Source organism: Sinohyriopsis cumingii, unplaced genomic scaffold (assembly GCF_028554795.1).
Source record: "Sinohyriopsis cumingii isolate HCF-2022 unplaced genomic scaffold, ASM2855479v2 utg003621l, whole genome shotgun sequence".
NCBI classification, from domain to species: Eukaryota; Metazoa; Mollusca; class Bivalvia; order Unionida; family Unionidae; genus Sinohyriopsis; species Sinohyriopsis cumingii.
In genome coordinates this window covers 1-18175 of record NW_028316550.1, presented here as the reverse complement: position 1 = coordinate 18175, position 18175 = coordinate 1, and the positions used below count along the sequence as shown (strand labels likewise).

The window sequence follows — 18175 nt, the reverse complement described above, 5'->3', positions numbered from 1 at the left end:
TTGATCTATTGTGCTCTTCTTAAGTACATTACGGGGTATATTCCTCTCTTTTTCTTCTTCTGGTATTTCTTCTTCCGGTGTTTCTTCCGGTATTTCTTCTTCTGGTTCTCTTGCGGTAGCACCTAGTTCTTCTTCGTCGGCCATTGTAACATAAGGTTCTTGTGGTTCGGTTATAGCGAGTGGCGGTGGCCTCCGTGTTGTAGCAGCCGCTAGTGTTTCTAAAGACCTTTTTGTTTGTTCGGTCTGAGCCGCTATCTTTTCAAGCGCATCGAGGACGGGTACAGTTGCCGCCGTAACATCTTTGGTCGCTTTAGTTACCGGGGCAAAGAGTTGTTCGCTTCCAACAGTAAAATCGGTTTGTAGTTGCTGCCGCGTTTGAAGTTGCTCTCGGACCCTGTCTCGTAACGGTATGAACTTTTTAAGCGCCGCTAGCCGCTCTCTGGCTAGCCGAGTAGTAAGTGATTCGCCTACCATTATTGCAATTGCGAAGCAATTTCTAATTTCTCGCCGGAGTTTTCGTCTATAATCCTTCTAATGTTTTTGATCTTGCTAGAAATCTCCCGGCGTCGTTCATAAACACGTCCGAGTTTTTTTCGTATTATTTCAACGGCAGTAAATAGTCCAATGAATGCATTTGCGTCATTGTGGTACAAGTTTTCATTAATCGTATGTTGTAATCGTTTTACAAAAAAGTACTCGCGGGCCAGGGTAAAACGCCCCCGTTTTGATTGCTCGTTAATAATTTCATAATCGGATAATATTTTTTCACTGTCGAGACCATCAGATAATTCAATTCCTTGATTTTTTAATTTTGAAATCTCGGCTAATATATTATTGATGTCTTCGATATTCATTATTCCTATAAAACATCTTGTTTTTAAATAAAAAAAAATGAAACCCCCGCGTATCAATTCCGAAGGTGTTTAATAATTCGTTTTCTTCCGGAATGGACAATTTATTGTCATGGCGACTTCGTCAGCGCCATAGGCGCCGGTGACTTCGTATCTACATATGAAAATCGAATTCTATGCCCGGTCTTTTTTGAGATTGCTGTTTGATATACTCGTTCTGCTACTTTTCGTATTGAGGCGATACAAATGTCAAAGTATCTACTGGCTTCATTCATCGACTGAAATATTTTTTCCTCGTGAGTTGTTGTATCAAATGACTTTACGGGTTTTGCTTTCTTTGGGTATTTACCGGTTTGGCCTTTTTTGGTATTTTGACTCTGCGAGACAGCTTGCAAGTTTATAAGAGAATTATCAGTCTTATTATTATTAATATGATCAATCACAAGTCCATTTTCGATTAATCCGTTGAATACCTCAAATACCGCCCTATGAACATGGTACTTCTTCTTTCCGGCACCAAACACCAGATACCCCTGATTACTTACGGTACCAACCGGCTTCTTCAGTTTGCGGTTTCTAACAATGCCGTCGCGAGATGCCTCGTAATTGACGAGCACAGGATGCGGCTGAAATTCTTGGTCCATTTGTATAATAATACTATTTGTCTAATTTATTATTTGGTTTAATTATAAATCTTTCAACGTAGTCTTGGGGGGTTTTGATGACGAAGTCGGCGGTGGGGTCAATGACGGCGTTTTTAATTCGCTTGTCATAATAGCGTTTTAGTTCCCTGTATCGCTTTCCGCCACAATTGATACACAACTGCGATTTTCCTCTTACACCAACGTGACAAACCAAGCACGGGAGGGGGCCAAGAGAACCATTACGAACGCTTTGTAAATGATACCCGCAGAATTCACCTCTACATGATTTATTGCACGGGGTTGTAGACCCAATCATCAACCATTTACAGTGATTCATTATACTATATTCTTTCATTTAAATACTTGTTTTAATTATATGGATGAGTTCGAGAGATTAGCAGCAATTAAGCCCTGGAAAAATATTAAGTTCAATCTCGATAGAGTCCTCAAGGACGCACCAAAAGCGTTAATAAACGATAGAACCCTGTTGAGTAAAATACGCGATTGTATCAATGAATTCAAGCGTGATGGTGCATCTCATAGTTGGTCAACATTTCGAATTGATGGCGTTGTTGATGCTACCATGAACGACAACCGCGCAGCAACGATAATATCACAACTTGACGGTAAAAGGTATTTCTTCAGAGTAAAATTCATTGTCCGGGTGGAATCAGGTGATTGGATCATACGTGATAAATTTGAACCAGTTCTCAGCGAAAAGAAAACAGTCATTGTTAGCCGCGACTCCAAGCCGGGGTTGTTAACCGGAATTGACAGACCATACTATGAACGAGCGTATCCTGAAACAGCAGTTGTTTATGGAATATACCCGTTAAATAAGAAACCTGATATCGGAAAACTAGCGCCGATGAAACAGTCAACGGGGATAAATTGTGTAGCAGAACGAGTAACAGAGCATTTTACAAATGCGTGTCGAGGAAACAAGTTGACTGATTTACGACGTAGCAAAATCAACCGGTGGGAGGAGACAGTGCGCGAGCGTGGAGCAACCATCAGCGACATAGCGAGATTAGAAACGTCGTTGAGATTTCCAATAACCGTTACAACGATAACCGGTGAAGTATTATACGAATCGAAGTACAAATCAAATGGATCCCCAATCAAAATTATTGATCATAACGAACACGCGTGGACGCCCGCGATCACAGTGTTTCCACGGGATAGAACGGTAAAGTATATCCCGGGGGAATTCCTGGAAGAGAACGGGTTTCTCGCGGAGAGGAAACTATTTGATGCTATCGCTTATTTGTGTAAAAACGACCCTGTATCAGTGTGGTTACTTCGCAGCGCTGATACCTTTGATCAGTTTGTAAGACCAAACGGCGAATTATATCGCACTGAAGCGTTTCACAACAGGATGAAAAAAACCGCCATAGAATTTGAAGAGCATGATGAACAACTGCTAACAAATTGTTTTACGATTCCATCGGTTGCGGCTCATGTTGCAGCGAGGAAAAATGCGTGGAGTCCAACACGCAAGGAATTTCTACCGGATGTACAATCCAGTTGTTTGGAATACTATCACGGTGGACTATGGAACACTGAATACAACCGCGACGCTATGATTTCCGTTGATATGGTTGCCTGTTATCCAGCGAGTTTTCTCGGGTATGGATCCGCCGCTGAGTATTTCAAACGATTTGGACACCCCAGACATGAAATGACTCGTGTTGCTATTAATGGACCACTGCCTGATTTTGATTTAACCGGATTCGCTCGCATAGTATCATTTGAGTTCGCGGCAGGACTTCATCGCTGTTGCTATATTTGGATCGGTAGACACATGGCTGAAAAGAAGTGGTTGCCAATAGCGCTGCTACGGTACATGATTGATTGTAGCATGCTTGTATCGTTGATTGTCAGTGACGCGATTATATCATACCGAGCGCAGACTGAAGTCTGGTTACCAGAACCGGAGCGTCTAGATAGCATAATTGACGAGTCCAAAAAACACATCGATGCCGACGAGGAATATATCATCGAATGGTCCAGGAGGATATTCAACCAACGAAACCGCGAGGCAAAAGATCTCGGTAGAAGAATAATTGGTAAGTTCACACAAGGTGGAAAAAACTGCGATTACAAACGATATTGCTCACGGCTGATTATAGATGACGCAGAATATGATTTCGTAATCAAGGACGCAGTGGCGAAAAATAGATACGTGAACTGCGAAACAGCTTTCTTGTCCAATGGAACAAGGTTGGGTACAGTTGTTACCTACAGCGACGGAGACAGCCCGGCATACCCGCATTTGAGGGCGTCTATGCTGGGTTACGCCGCTATCAATTTATTCTCGATAATAAATAGATTCCCCGACACCGCGGTTAGAGTAGCCGTTGATTCGTTTTATGTTGACGTAGCGTATAAGGAAAACGTAGCCGAGTTTACTAGTCCGGACGAGAGTTGGGGTACATGGAGAATTAAAAATGAAATACGACGCGATTATTCCCCGTCAGCAGATGTCACCGTTGAGAACAATTACCTACGCGGTGATAAATTGTCAGAATGGTCTAATGCACCATCGTGTTCTGATCCAATTTGTAGACACAAGACGGTTTATTTAAGCGGCTGTGGCGGGTCGGGAAAGACGACTCGGGCAATTGAATTATTTCGAACGCGGGCAAGTATAATCGTGCTTACACCGACCCATAGACTAGCGCGAGAAATAAAACAACGAAATGTTGACGCCGTTACTTATCACAGCTTTTTTCGATACAGCGGCGGTGAGTGGACTCCTGATCGAATGGGTGAAAAATTTATTCCTGGGGTTATCATTTGGGATGAGATATGTACTGTTTCGTTAGATGTTTTACAAATGTTTCTTGATTGGTTGCTGCGCGCGAATACAGCGGTGATCATGTGTGGCGACCATGGCCAACCACCACCATTTGTCGGCGAGGGTCCACATGATTGGTTAAAGGGTTTTGTGGACTATTATGAAGAAACCGATACTGATTACCGGGCACTTGATGAACAACTGCGCGGGGTTAAAAAATTAATCAGATTACAGCCGGATAGAATTCAGTGTGAAATAATCCGCAAGGTGATTCCGGAAACGCCGTTAAATGAATTCTGGGAAACATGGAGACCAAACGATTTGATTGTAGCGAGTAGAAAGATAGTCAGAGACACACTTCAGCGGAAGTTGTTTACGTTGCATAAGGAAAAGTTTCCAACGCGTCCAGTGCCGTTATGTTATAGACCCGCGGATACACGGCGGCAGAACATTGAAGTTGAAATCCCGGGCCGGACAGAAAAACAAATTCTCGTGCTGAATGATATTGTGCTCGTTGATATCAGCGTCGTCGAGGACGCGCTACGTGCTGATAAATCCCCGTGGACGCTAGGATACGCAACAACAATACATTCCTCGCAGGGACTAACCATCACGGACACAATTGTTTGGATGGTTGATAATCGCATCGAATGGTCAAATCTAGTCTATCTTGCAGTGTCCAGAGTACGAAGGATAAATCAGCTTCGAAGAATTGTTATTGACGAAGCCAGTGACAAAGCCAGTGACGGAGTCATCGATGCAAGCGTCATTGATAGAAAACTCTCGGGTTACCGCCAACAGGATAAAAAAAAACAGCGGCGTTTTGATATTGATGCCGAATTAATAATTGCGTTACGACAACAACAGAATAATCACTGCGCAAGTTGTAATTGTGTAATGCGCTGGCGTTATTCGGATAAAGACGCTCGCCAATTTACCGTGGACAGAATCGATAACAGTCTCGGTCATGTTAAAAACAATGTGAGGTTGACCTGTCTTGAGTGTAATAGACGCAACGGCGCTAGTTAAGACCACGCGGGGGTAATTGAGTATCGTCAGGTATCACTTGTAGTTGCTCGCGTGTAAATCCGCGCTGAGGAGCAGTTGAATCCAGTCTATAGATCGGTGGTCTACCAGTTGATCGTGTTATCGTTGATATGTTATGTGTGGTAACACTCCAAATAGGATCAGTAGCTCTTTTTTTACCGCCTTCAAGCTCTCCTGGTTCATATAGATATCTAACAGTGACATCGCCGAGAATCGGCTTGGAAACGCTATCTATTTTTGATCTTCCGGGTATATACTCGTATTTAATCGCGTCGCTGGGCTTCATGTTGATTGCTCGGGTAATCTCGTTATTTAACGCTCCAATTACGCCTGGCAACCTTTTGACCCATTCACGAGATCGTTTTTCTTGGATGAATTCCTTCGCGTATTGATACCCAAATAACCGTTCAGCAAGAGTCCGATTGAATCGTTCAACAATTGCCTGATCACGATGTAGCGCAGTATGACCTCGTCGTATCGCGACGCTATGATGTTTCAGCGTTGATAAAACAGCGCCGCGAAATTCACTACCGGGATCAACTTGTAGTAGATTTGGCCAGCGCAGAGGACCTCTTCGATAAATTCTTTCAAACGCAGCGGCTACTTCAGTTGCTGACTTTGTTTTTAACGGCTCCGCTTGTTTGTATCGACTCGCAACATCAACTACGGTTAGCGCGTATTTGTAACCGTTGTCATGCGGCAGAAATAATATGTCAGCTTGATGAACTTCATTGGGTACGCTGACATCAAAGCGCGAGAAGTTGATTTGTTTAGGTGGTGGTAGATAAATTTGCCATATAGCCTGTTTGGATAACCAATTAACCGCAGTGGCCTTTGTTACCTTTGCAGCGCTTGCGAGTTTACCAATTGCGGCCTTTCCTTTCCAGTATCCTCTCGGAGAATAATAGATGGATTCCATGTTGTTATTATAAACGCTAGCGTTTTCAATTACCAGCGCGAGTTGCTCCGCTTCCAATCATTAATTTACCTTTCATAGCCGATTTTACCAACCATGAGGCCAATTTTTCTTTGACGGATTTATCGGGAATAGCATTTAACGCGTGAATTAATTTTACATCCGCGATATGACGCTGTTGCAGATCACCGCTACGATAAGCTATATCATGTATCCGACATGCTTCGTCGATAGCGTTTATTGGATACTCACCGGGTCGCGGCTGATTTTGATCATCGAGTCTGATATCTAATCGTGTTCCGGGGCCACAGTAGCTATATCCTGGGAGGTGTTTTTCTCCTGGATACTTTGCCCACGGTGTTCCGGGGAGTTTTGATAACTTGGCTGCAATATCACCTCCTCGCTTTTTTTTAAAACATCTCCGGGTCTAGCAGAAATAAATCTAAATTTCTTTGTACCGCATTGAACACACTTACCAGTAAGCGCCGATCTGTTATTTCTTGTTGTAACGGTTGTCATATCATTTGTGCCAGTACGCACTCTACACTTCACACAATATAAATCCATAATTCATGTATAGAGACATGAATATAATTGACTTTTCAGCGACTAAAACAAGAGAACCAGTTAAGCATGTTGCAGCGTTACCAAACTCGATCCGGATGATTATCATCGGACCATCTGGATCCGGCAAGACGCAATTGTTACTTAATTTAATAATGAGATGGATGAAGTGGGATAAGTTGTATTTGGTTGCTCCTAGCGTAGATGATCAACGATGCTACGAGGTGTTGAAAGATTTTAACGAGAATGCATCAGCGATCGCTAAAAAAAATGTTATTGAGTTTATTACAGATATCAATGATGCACCAGGTATCGATGATATTGATGGCGACGTCAACAATCTAGTCGTGTACGATGATGTTATGTTAGACAATCAAAAAAACCCAGCTAGGATATTTTCCAGAGGCAGGCATAAAAACACCCACGTGATATATGTCACTCAACGATACACTCAGATTCCAAAAGTAATCAGAGACAACTGTAATATTCTTGCTGTATTCAACGGCGTTGATACACACACGCTACGAAATATTTGGCAGACATGGTGCGGCAGTGACATGAACTTTAATGTTTTTCGAAACTTTTTTAGTCATGCTCAGTCGACCCCACATGGATTTGTAACGATAAATTTACATGATCCTCGGACACGATATCGTATCGGACTTGACCAAATATTCGGTTAAATTGCAAATAGCCACTTAGCAGCAGGGGGGGGGCGATGACATCGACGCGGTCGTCGATGTGCTTACCGGACGCTGACGACGCTGGGATCGGCGCGCAGAAGGCATTAATTAAACCAAATGACGTCCGGACGATCCCGTCGACGACGACGTCGTTTTTTTTTTTACCAGCGCTGACTACACCGGATCCGCTGAGTGCAGAAAGTACTAATTAAGCCAAATGACGTTTGGACAAAATGTCGGATTCGCCCCCCCTGCTGCTACTTTGTCTCACCGCCAACACATTTTTAACACTCCAATCGAAGTCAAAATAACTCTAGCTAGACCTCTATTATTAATAACCAGTCTGGAAAACATAATTTTATGACACCTGTTTCGTTTGTTATAGCTTTATCATTTCCAGCTACCTGACATTACTTTAACATATCTGTCTCGCCGATGTCGAACGGACTTTACTTTAAAGTCGCTTATGCCTCCAAACGAGAGCTGTTAACCATCACGAGCTACCAAGTTATTGCGCGCCCAGCGCATACATCAATATATATATATATATATATATATATATATATATATATATATATATATATATATATATATATATATACCACATATGTACAAAACACTTAAAATCATAGCCGTAACATATAATCTGAACATAGTTCACTCTGCCGCCGTCACCACTGAAGCACTTCATTCATTTATGAAAAACAATCGCAAACGTTTTGCTCAAGAGTTTTGGACTAAACGCTTAGATTTACTTCGTTTTTATTAATGATTTGTGAGTATAGAAAAATTGTTTTTTTTTAAACGAAATCATCAATCATTGATCTTAGAGGATTAGGAACACAGGTTTACGGTCTATTAAGATGATACCCTTTTAAAAAAGAGGCGAACATTTATAACGATATCTATCATATTATATGTTGTGCACGAAATTAAAGGTAATCGCGTAACCCTGATGTTCGTACATAACGTATCTCGAATAGTTTGATTTGAAAGATTCGTTGACTTTATTACACTTCTATCTATAAAGGCTGGTATCGGAAACGAATACCTACGCATAGCACTGGAACCAGAAGTGGCATCTCTGCTATGTAACTATCTTCCAATGAAGATGCTCTCCATCGATACATCGCAATCTACGTTGAAGGCCTTTAAGAAGGGGTCCAAATATATGGTTTTAGATGCGGGAGGTATGTCTTGTGGAGTCGTTTGTATCACGTTTAGTCTGTCTTTAGCCATTTCATATATGTTTCCTGTATATCTCTCTCTGCAATTGCCTCCATCTATTTAAGTCAGTTCTACAACTATTAATATCCGCGCTTTAGTAAGTACCTCGTGTTAACGAATTTTAATGCTGTCGAGCAGCTATGCGAAACCATTAAACAATCCTTCACTACGCAAAAGATATCAAAGATATTTTTTTCTTTCATTTCCTCGTGATACGTATCATCGTCCTCATCTCAACGTATGTATCGTCGTCGTTGTCATCCTCATTATTATTATTGTCGTCATCATCTAATGACATGTACTATTGGGTCCTATATAGAAATATTATCAAATGTTTTCTCAAGTGATATCTAAAACAGTTTTGTATCTTACATTCCTTTTATTACTGGATACCTTAAGAAGTAAGATAACTCGGCATGAAACTTTTGTATTACTACAGGTGGCACTGTGGACATAACCGTGCACGAGGTAGAAGGTGATGGCCGACTTAAAGAACTATACCAAGCCACTGGAGGAGCGTGGGGAGGTACAACCGTTGACAAAGCCTTCCACGAATTCGTTATTAAACTGGTAGGAAATCCAGTTTTCCAGAAATTTTCAAGAGAGAACACCGACGATTTGCTGGACATGTTCAGAGTGTTCGAGGTGAAGAAACGAGAAATGCGCCTGAAGAAGAAATCCATAGTCACAGTCAGGATTCCCATATCTCTCATTCAAATATTTGAGGACCAGACCGGGAAGACGCTGAAGGAATCTATCCGTCAAACAGAATTCTCCGATAAGATCACGTTACATAATGACAAGCTCAAGGTAGACAGTGCCATCATGAGAGGCTTCTTTTTAAAATCTGTTCAGAGCATCACACACTTTGTCGATGGTTTGCTAAAGTCCAAGCAACTGGAAAATGTGAAGTCCATCATAATGGTTGGAGGATTCTCTGAGTGCCAAATGCTTCAAGAATCTATGAGATCAAGTTTTCCAGAAATGACCACAATTATCCCACAAGATGCAGGCTTGGTGGTACTGAAAGGAGCCGTCATATATGGCCACAACCAAGATGCAATAGTTCAGCGTGTATGTCGGTACACATACGGCATAGCAGGAAAAATTCCCTTTATAGAAGGGAATCACAAAGAGGAGTATCGAGAAGAAACCGACGTGGGACCACTATGTACAAATATATTCATTAAAGTTGTTGAGGCCGGTGAAATCGTAAAATTGCATGAGCGCCGATTTGAAAAGTACTTTAAACTCAGCGATGAAGACCGACATGCACACTATTGTCCAGTATACGTTTCGAGTGAAACCTCGCCAACATATATCACAGATGACGGATGTAGAAAGCTTGGATGCGTGGTAATCTCGAATCTGGATAAATCTGTTCCTTTGAAGGATAGGCACATCAAAGTGAGTATTAGTTTTGGGGGAACTGAAATGGAAGTGGAAGCCAAGGAGGTTCATACAGGCCGAAAGTCGACAGTAGTCATAGACTTTCTCCAGTAATTGTTTAGATTCAATCCACTTTAGTTTACCACTTTTTGTTTCTTGTTTTTTAAACATTCGCGAAGAAAACCCAATTCATGAGACATTTTCATTGTGGATAATCATATATCGGAGAATAGCATAGTATTTCAAGCTATGTGCTTTATATTAAACTGAACGTGTTTGAAATAATACGTGCAAACTATTACACAGCACCGGATGAAAAAGGAAGTGATATGCATTAAATGAAAATTTAAAAAGATACAATGAGGAAAGAAGCAATTAAGTATACAGCCATGTTTTTGAAAGACTCTAGTTTCCCTATAAATTTAATCTATTTTAATTTCGTTTCATAGGATGTCATAATGTACAAGATTATCTAAATTTTCGGTTATCCAAATTAGCTGCTCTGCGGTTTCCTTGTGACATAGAACGAATTAAATTTGTGATTAAATGATGAGACAACATACGCTCACAGCGGCGTCGCTAGGGGGTGCGGGGGGTGCGGACCGCACCGGGTGACACCATCTCAGAGGGGTGACACCAAAAATAAAAAACTGCAAATTTTACAGAGCACACACTGCTCGGTCTAGTCGGATTTCATAAGCGGATAACCGATCATAATTAAATACATGACTAGCAGGCACAGCAGTGGCGTCGCTAGGGGGATGCGGACTGCACGGGGTGACACCATCAGAGGGGGTGACACCAAAATGACATTACTAAGGATTCCGTATGGTCTGTTACGTAAGGAGGACCATGGGGATGACACCATGAGCTACCGCACTGGGTGACACCAACCCGAGTGACGCCACTGTACGCTCATCATGGTTCCATCACAGTATTTTACATTCCAAGAAACGTGTCAAAGTAAATGAACTCAAATGAAAATAACTTGATAAGACCCACGCGAATATCACCTACTAATTCCAATTTTACCATGGTTTAATGGAATCCTTCAAGTACATTGTAAATATTGCCTTCATTACAAAGACCGATCGCAAATCTTCAAATATTACGCTGTTGTCGGTAAGCAAGGATTTTAACTACCCAGTGCAACGCACGTCAGATTTTTTTGGTATTTATATTTTAAATCATAGAAACCAGGAAATAATGATTTTTACTTTTTGAAGAAATATTGAAAATGTATTCTTCATGACAACATTAATATCGAAGAAATACCTCGGGAAACCGAGCCTTTTCCAATTCAGCTATTTCATCCAGTGTCCGTGAGTCCCGTTTTTCTCATTTCAGTGAATGTGTATTTTTCGAATTCAGCTATTTCATCCAGTGTCCGTGAGTCCCGTTTTTCTCATTTCAGTGAATGTGTATTTTTCGAATTCAGCTATTTCATCCAGTGTCCGTGAGTCCCGTTTTCTCATCTCAGCGAATGTGTATGTTTTCTAATTGTTTCGTGTCTTATTACAGCATACATTATCTAGCTTTTTTTGATAAAATGCGAATCTGATAGAGATTCCTAGTTATGTTAGATTTCTTATTAATAAACTTGTTTGAATCCCCTTTTATTTTCAACAACAAGGGTTCGTGAATAAGTTGTGAAATGGATATTTTCTGTCTCTTTTAAAGGTACAGTTTGTACAATGTCATGTACTAGATGATATTAATCATCATCTGTTTGCATTTCCTATGTTTGCTCTTTTTGGGGAGGGGGAGAGGAGTAGGCAGGAAGAGGGTGGGAGTCAACTCTTTCCTTTTCTAGCTGACGGCTAAATGCTGCGAAAAATTAATGTATTATGCAGTCAAAGTATCTGTACACTTCATGATGCTAAGATCTTTCGCTATATATATATATATATATATATATATATATATATATATATATATATATATATATATATATATATATATATATATATATATATATATGTATGCAGCTCCAATATTGTCCGTTGGAAACAATAACCATAACCGATTCCTGTTCTTCGAAAGACTGTCATTTTGTGAATGTAATGTTGAATGGTGCAATTCAACTGAATTGGATTTGTTTGTGCTATAATTTTCACACTTTTAAATTTGCCTGAAAGTGAGTCAATATTGTCTGTTGAAATATATTGAGTCAAAGGTACATAGAGATTTTATAGCTCCTAGTGTTTTATACAGACACAGTCTAAGATCCGTTTGTAAAACTTTGTTGAAATGCTCGCTGAATAGAGTAATGCATCCAGTCACCGTACCTAAATAAATACCGATGGATCCATTCTCCTTGGCTGAGTGTAGACTGATGGCCAATTGTACACTGGCTGATCTGAAATAAATTTCAAATACAGTTTGGAACCGGAAAGACTTTTCAGTGAACCATAACCCTATAAATCCACCATTATGTTGCATAGCATGTAAAGAACAGTTTTCATTTAAAATAAACTTTAACATAGTTAGATGATGATGTTATTTGTGTTTTTCTTCTTTAATTTACAAAGCAGTTTTAAAAATCCTGATAAGAATTCAGCCTAAACGATCACGATCCCTGATTTGGTTACAACTTTGACTAGTGTCATATTACTCGTGGGACGTGATTATCTGACAATGCAAGTAACTGGTAACCGAACATCAACTTGTCTGAACAGTAAAATGATTTTCATGCTTAAAAACCGAATGTAACGCTTCTCTTTTATTTCTTGAAACCAGTATTGCACGGTCAACTTAGAAAAAATACGAAATATGGGAGAAATAGACTATAAGGTTCATGAATCAATAAACAAACAGCCACACGTGGCGATATAGTACGTTTTGCGAATGACAGTTCTCGTAATGCACCCACTCACTGGACTATATTTCCTTGATCGTGATTCTAGAAGCCAAACAGCTACATATTGACAAATGAGCACACGAGCTTAGATCTGGCACTATATTTTCTGAAGACCGGTTGCTCGCCCTTAAGATTTGCATCAGAGCTCACGGCACACATTCTACACCTTATCTTCAAATGTTCGATACTCATAAATTTGTTTACAAAGTTGAAGCGTTTAACAATTTTTTTTATAGAAAAACTATACTGGATGAATCAAATGCTAATATCCTGAGACCACAGTATGCTGAACCACAGAAATGACTCACACAAACATGTTGGAATTGTTTTCTCAAACATCTGCTTAGGGCACAAGCAAATGAAGCATTGAGAAGAAAAGACACAGTCAAAATTTAATGCATCGCGCGACTCAGATTTTAGCTTCATGTGAAATCTTAAGAAAATTAGACATGTTTGTCTTTTGTATGGCATATTCTGTCATATGGTAACGCAGTTTGGGACAACTGTATATTAGCTGAGAAAAGTGAACTCAAACAAATGCAAAATGTGCCAGCCACAGTCGTGACTGGCGAAACAAAATTAGCATCTATAGAAATTTTACGCCTAATAATAGGATGGAAAAGTCTTGAATCACGACGAAAGAAAACACGGAATTTTTCTTTTATACAAGAGAAAATTATACAAGAGAATAATTATTCTATATAACTTACATAACATCAGCAAGTTCCAATCAATGAAAGATACACGACATGTTTGTTACAACCTGTTTCTTCCTTCAGTAATTCATGAATGGAATTCATTATTTATCCAGATTCATCAAAGCGACTCCATCATAAATGTCAAAAGTGCATTAAATAATTGTGACTTTTCCGAGACACTTTTGGGGGTGGGTTGGAAGCAATTTTGGTTTTCAAAACTCTCGGGACAAATTGCAGCTCATTTAAGCAACACTTCTTTGGGAAGTATATGTTTGTATCACTTCTTTGTACTTATTTTTTGTCGATCACTACCAAAGAAAACAACACATCAAACTTTTTCTGTTCCTTATACCATATGGCAATTTGGCTTCAACTGTTTTTCTGTACTAGTGACATAACACTTACATATTAGGTAAACATTACCGATGTTGATGCTGTTCATAGATCTATTTGAAAGTCAAAATGATTTAATTTCAAAATGATTTAATTAAGTGCACATATTAAAAATACTTGTGCACTTTTCATAGTTATGAGCAGCTGTAAATAGTAATTCCCTTTTATCAAATATTCAGCATCACTTCTGCAGCGAGTCGCTGTACAAGGAAGCACGTTTAAATTTAATTTTAAACCCGCTTCCTTCACTTGGTTATTGCCATTCTTTATTTTTATTCTATTCTCAACTTTATACACAACGTCCTATACATATTAGTACAGAATGACCTATAATTTTTATTTTAATCTGTTCTTTTGTGCACAATTTTATTTTGTTCTCTTGTGCATATTTTATATTCACCAGATATGCCGAGACATATAATAGTTAAGCCGACATCAAATTTTAATTAATTAGACGTGGAAACAATAAGGTGACAGCGTAACTCAAAGGAAAAGAATCATGATCTTTTATCAGTCATGTAGGTATATTTTGTGTCATTGTCTTTCTCACATTTCTGAGAGACTCACGACATTAGAAATTTTTTTTCAGGGATCAAACATTTTTAGATTTAGTGGAATGGTACCCAGGACATACGTAACAGAACTTTACTGATTTTAACAACCATAGAATGCCGAATCTAGACGTTTAGCTGCAATTTCCAGTTACTGATGTTAACAACCATAGAATGCCGAATCAAGACGTTTAGCTGCGATTTCCAGTTACTGATGTTAACAACCATAGAATGCCGAATCAAGACGTTTAGCTGCGATTTCCAGTTACTGATGTTAACAACCATAGAATGCCGAATCAAGACGTTTAGCTGCGATTTCCAGTTACTGTTATAGTTCGAAATAAGAACTGTCTTTCAACTTAATGCTTCTATTTACCCAAATAGCTCAGCATAGTTATATAAGATCAATCAATTAACATTCAGCCGAATCTTTATTCCTAGGCTGCATGAAGTACGACATGGAGGATATTACTATCTGTAATACGCCATAAAGGATACAAAAATCATGTCTTTCAAGTTGTGTATTCTCGTTTACAAATTGTTTGGACATTGCATATTTCAAGCACTTATTTTTCCTATATTATTTATATGGCTAGATTATGTATTCGATGTTTCATCCCATCTCTTTCACTCATTCCGCAAACATTCGACTGGTATACTAAACTGCTTGAAAGGAGATCATTAGCTGAACATTTTACATTTCCTGACCACAACTAAACTTTATAGAATACATCATAAACATTGGTGTGGGAATTCCCTACTCAGCATCAACACAGATGATTTTTTTTTACTATTTTCATTCCGTCTACGTTACGTCGGATTCAATGTATTTTTATTGATGGAGATCATCTTCAGAAAGATTTACGTCATTAGAAAGAGCATACAAATTTAGTTTACTGCAAACAGTTTGTTATAAGTTAATACTATTGTTATTGACTGGTGTAACAATACTAGGTCTTAAACTATGTAGCACAAAGAAGCGAAATCAACATAGTTAGTAAAATAACAAATAATTTATCGCACTAAGTTACAAAAGTTAAAATTTAAGATAGATTTACGGTATTGCGAATTAAATCATCCCACATAATCCTAAATGTCCTATCACAAGTTCAAATGTTCAGAATGTTCCCAACGAATTCCAATAGTCTCGAGTATCATGATGTACCACAATGATACAATCCAATATGTGTTTTAATGCGTTCTCAATAATCCCACCGTATTATTTTAATCCAAAACGTCAATGAACACTTTGGCAATTACAATGAATATATTTAAATAAACAATTCCTCTGAAATTATATCTGAAGACAACTGTAAATGATTACACAGACCGATCTTAAAACAGGAATGAATACTTGTTTACCTAACCTTTATTTATAAATATTTCACTTGACCTTCGTCGCAACAAAATATTCTGGAAAACTAATAATTTTGATGGAAAATTCCATTAACCCTTGAACCCAAATTTCTAAAAAACATCTTGTTAACCAATTTAAATCATGACATAAGTCAGGAATCAAAAGCTATATCAACAACCCTCAGTCACGGATATATACAAAAATCAAGCACACAATATAAATTAAATATTACACTGGGAAAATTATTTTTTAGATATTAAAAACGCATGAAACATGGCGACAGTTACATACATCATAAGCATAATGGAATTATCTTCAGTGTCAATAGGTACTCTCATGTGGGATTACTCGAATAATTCATTATGAATCGAAGTAGGATCGAATAATTCTGATCCCGAGGGCGTTTTTTTCCTGCAGAACACCAATTCAAAGTCATGGGATATTTTTCTTACATCCTTGAATGAAACATCAGCGTCGATGTAACGAAAAATCAGGATCGATGGAACGAAAAATTAGGGTCAATTGCAAAATGATGCATTGTGAATACTAATTCAGCTTTAAGAAATACCAGTCGAAAAGTTCCACATCTTAAGCGAAGAGAACAACAAGTTAGGCTGACACGTAAATAAATGCAGTGTAAAGTCTAACTGAAGTTTTAAAATATAAATAGGGACCGTCGACAACTCTGCACGAACAACGCCCAAAAGTGTTAATACATAATAATTACAACGACTTCTTCGACTAGAAACTTATCAAACGAATGCGTACATAAAGATAGGTTGATCAGTGAAAGAGTCATGCTTGACGGAAACAAACTCCAAGCCTTGTATGATTCAGGAAGCAAATGTGTTGCTATTAATATTTCTCTTGCTTATTGCGAAAGAATGATGTATTGATGATTTCAGTCAGAGAGATTTAGCCTTTTCGTGCGCACTATGATAGCAGTCGGGTGATGAAAGAATGCATCATTTGCTGGAAAACAGATTCTTCTTATGACCATTTCCCACTCGAAAACCACACATGCATACATACATACATACATACATACATACATGCTATGCTACCTCGTACTATGGATGTATGTTCCTTATACACCAATATCACGGCCTGCAACAAATGGAGGGGTAGTCGACCTGCTCATTCTCCTCCTATGGATAATTTGGTGAAGTATTAAACCCATATTCTTAAATTTAACAATTTTATATTCAACAAGCAGCACGTCCTACAACTGAAACATGAAGTCACGAGCAATATACCCCTAAATGATGACCCTGTAGACTTCTAAGCTGGTGCATATTCATTGACAACATAGAATCAAATTGGATTAAAATGGGCGACACAATATGTTTGTGATTCGCCAAGGGCTTCGACTACCGATTAGATTTACACCAGTTATCAAACAGGTCCAGTCTTTTTTAAATGTTTTATTAACATAAAAACAAGTGGCATGTCATCAGTTGTGGGTATGATAACCATTTATTCAGTAAAATGATCTGTCCATTTCAACCGGTCTTATCTTCAAGACTCAGTTAATCCACAAGGACATAGAAGCAATGGAAATTATCTGACTCTTGAAATTATCTGTTTCATACCAGCTGCCAAATCAAGTACTTACTTATCACCAATCTTTCTTAACGTGAACTTACGCACCAAACGCATATGTTCATTTCAAAAGAGACTGGGAGAGCTCTAAGGGCACATTAGCTGGAGAGGATAAAGAAGGAAATGCATTGAAGAAACTTTTTTTAAAAAAAACAAGACTTTTCGATTAAAGAGACATATTTAAATACAAAACTAAGAAAACAAGCAAGCAAATACTATTCGTGGTTGTCACGTTATAAGTAAGGAACAATAGCCAGATTGCAACATGTGCATGCTAGACCCTGAGGCTAATTATTCCCTTCATAAATGTTGCGAGTGTCAGCCTTGCGAACAATGAGTGCCAAAGCGATGTGTACACAGCTGGCCGGCCGGCTTATGTTACGATAGTGTAAGCCGACATCAAAAGGACGGGTGGGAAGCCAGTTGTATATAACATGGCCATAGGATCTTGTTACTGGCGCCTTATTTGGCTGCGTGCGATTCACAGGTAAGTGGCATGAATTGGCCGGTGTTAGGCTCAAAGGAACATCAAGTGGGGGTCGTAAATCCACCCTTAACAGACTGCCGGGGAGGGGGCAATGTCTGCTAATTAT

At 39.0% G+C, this 18175-nt stretch overlaps 1 protein-coding gene across 3 annotated transcripts in view; it reads left to right on the top strand.

Annotated features, from left to right (window-relative positions):
- Positions 1–17505, top strand: part of LOC149769510 (heat shock 70 kDa protein 12A-like) — a 28672-nt gene extending 11167 nt beyond the window's left edge. For 2 of the 3 annotated variants that reach the window (XM_089949866.1, XM_089949863.1), the window contains exons 4-5: positions 8536–8695; positions 9172–12076. In XM_089949866.1, coding sequence (XP_089805992.1) covers positions 8536–8695; positions 9172–10235 — 1224 coding nt within the window. In that variant the 3' untranslated portion in view covers positions 10236–12076. Of the gene's footprint in view, positions 1–8535; positions 8696–9171; positions 12077–14661 lie in introns of those variants that run through there. The other variant, XM_089949865.1, reaches the window with a different exon arrangement.
- The last annotated feature ends 670 nt before the right edge of the window (positions 17506–18175 follow it).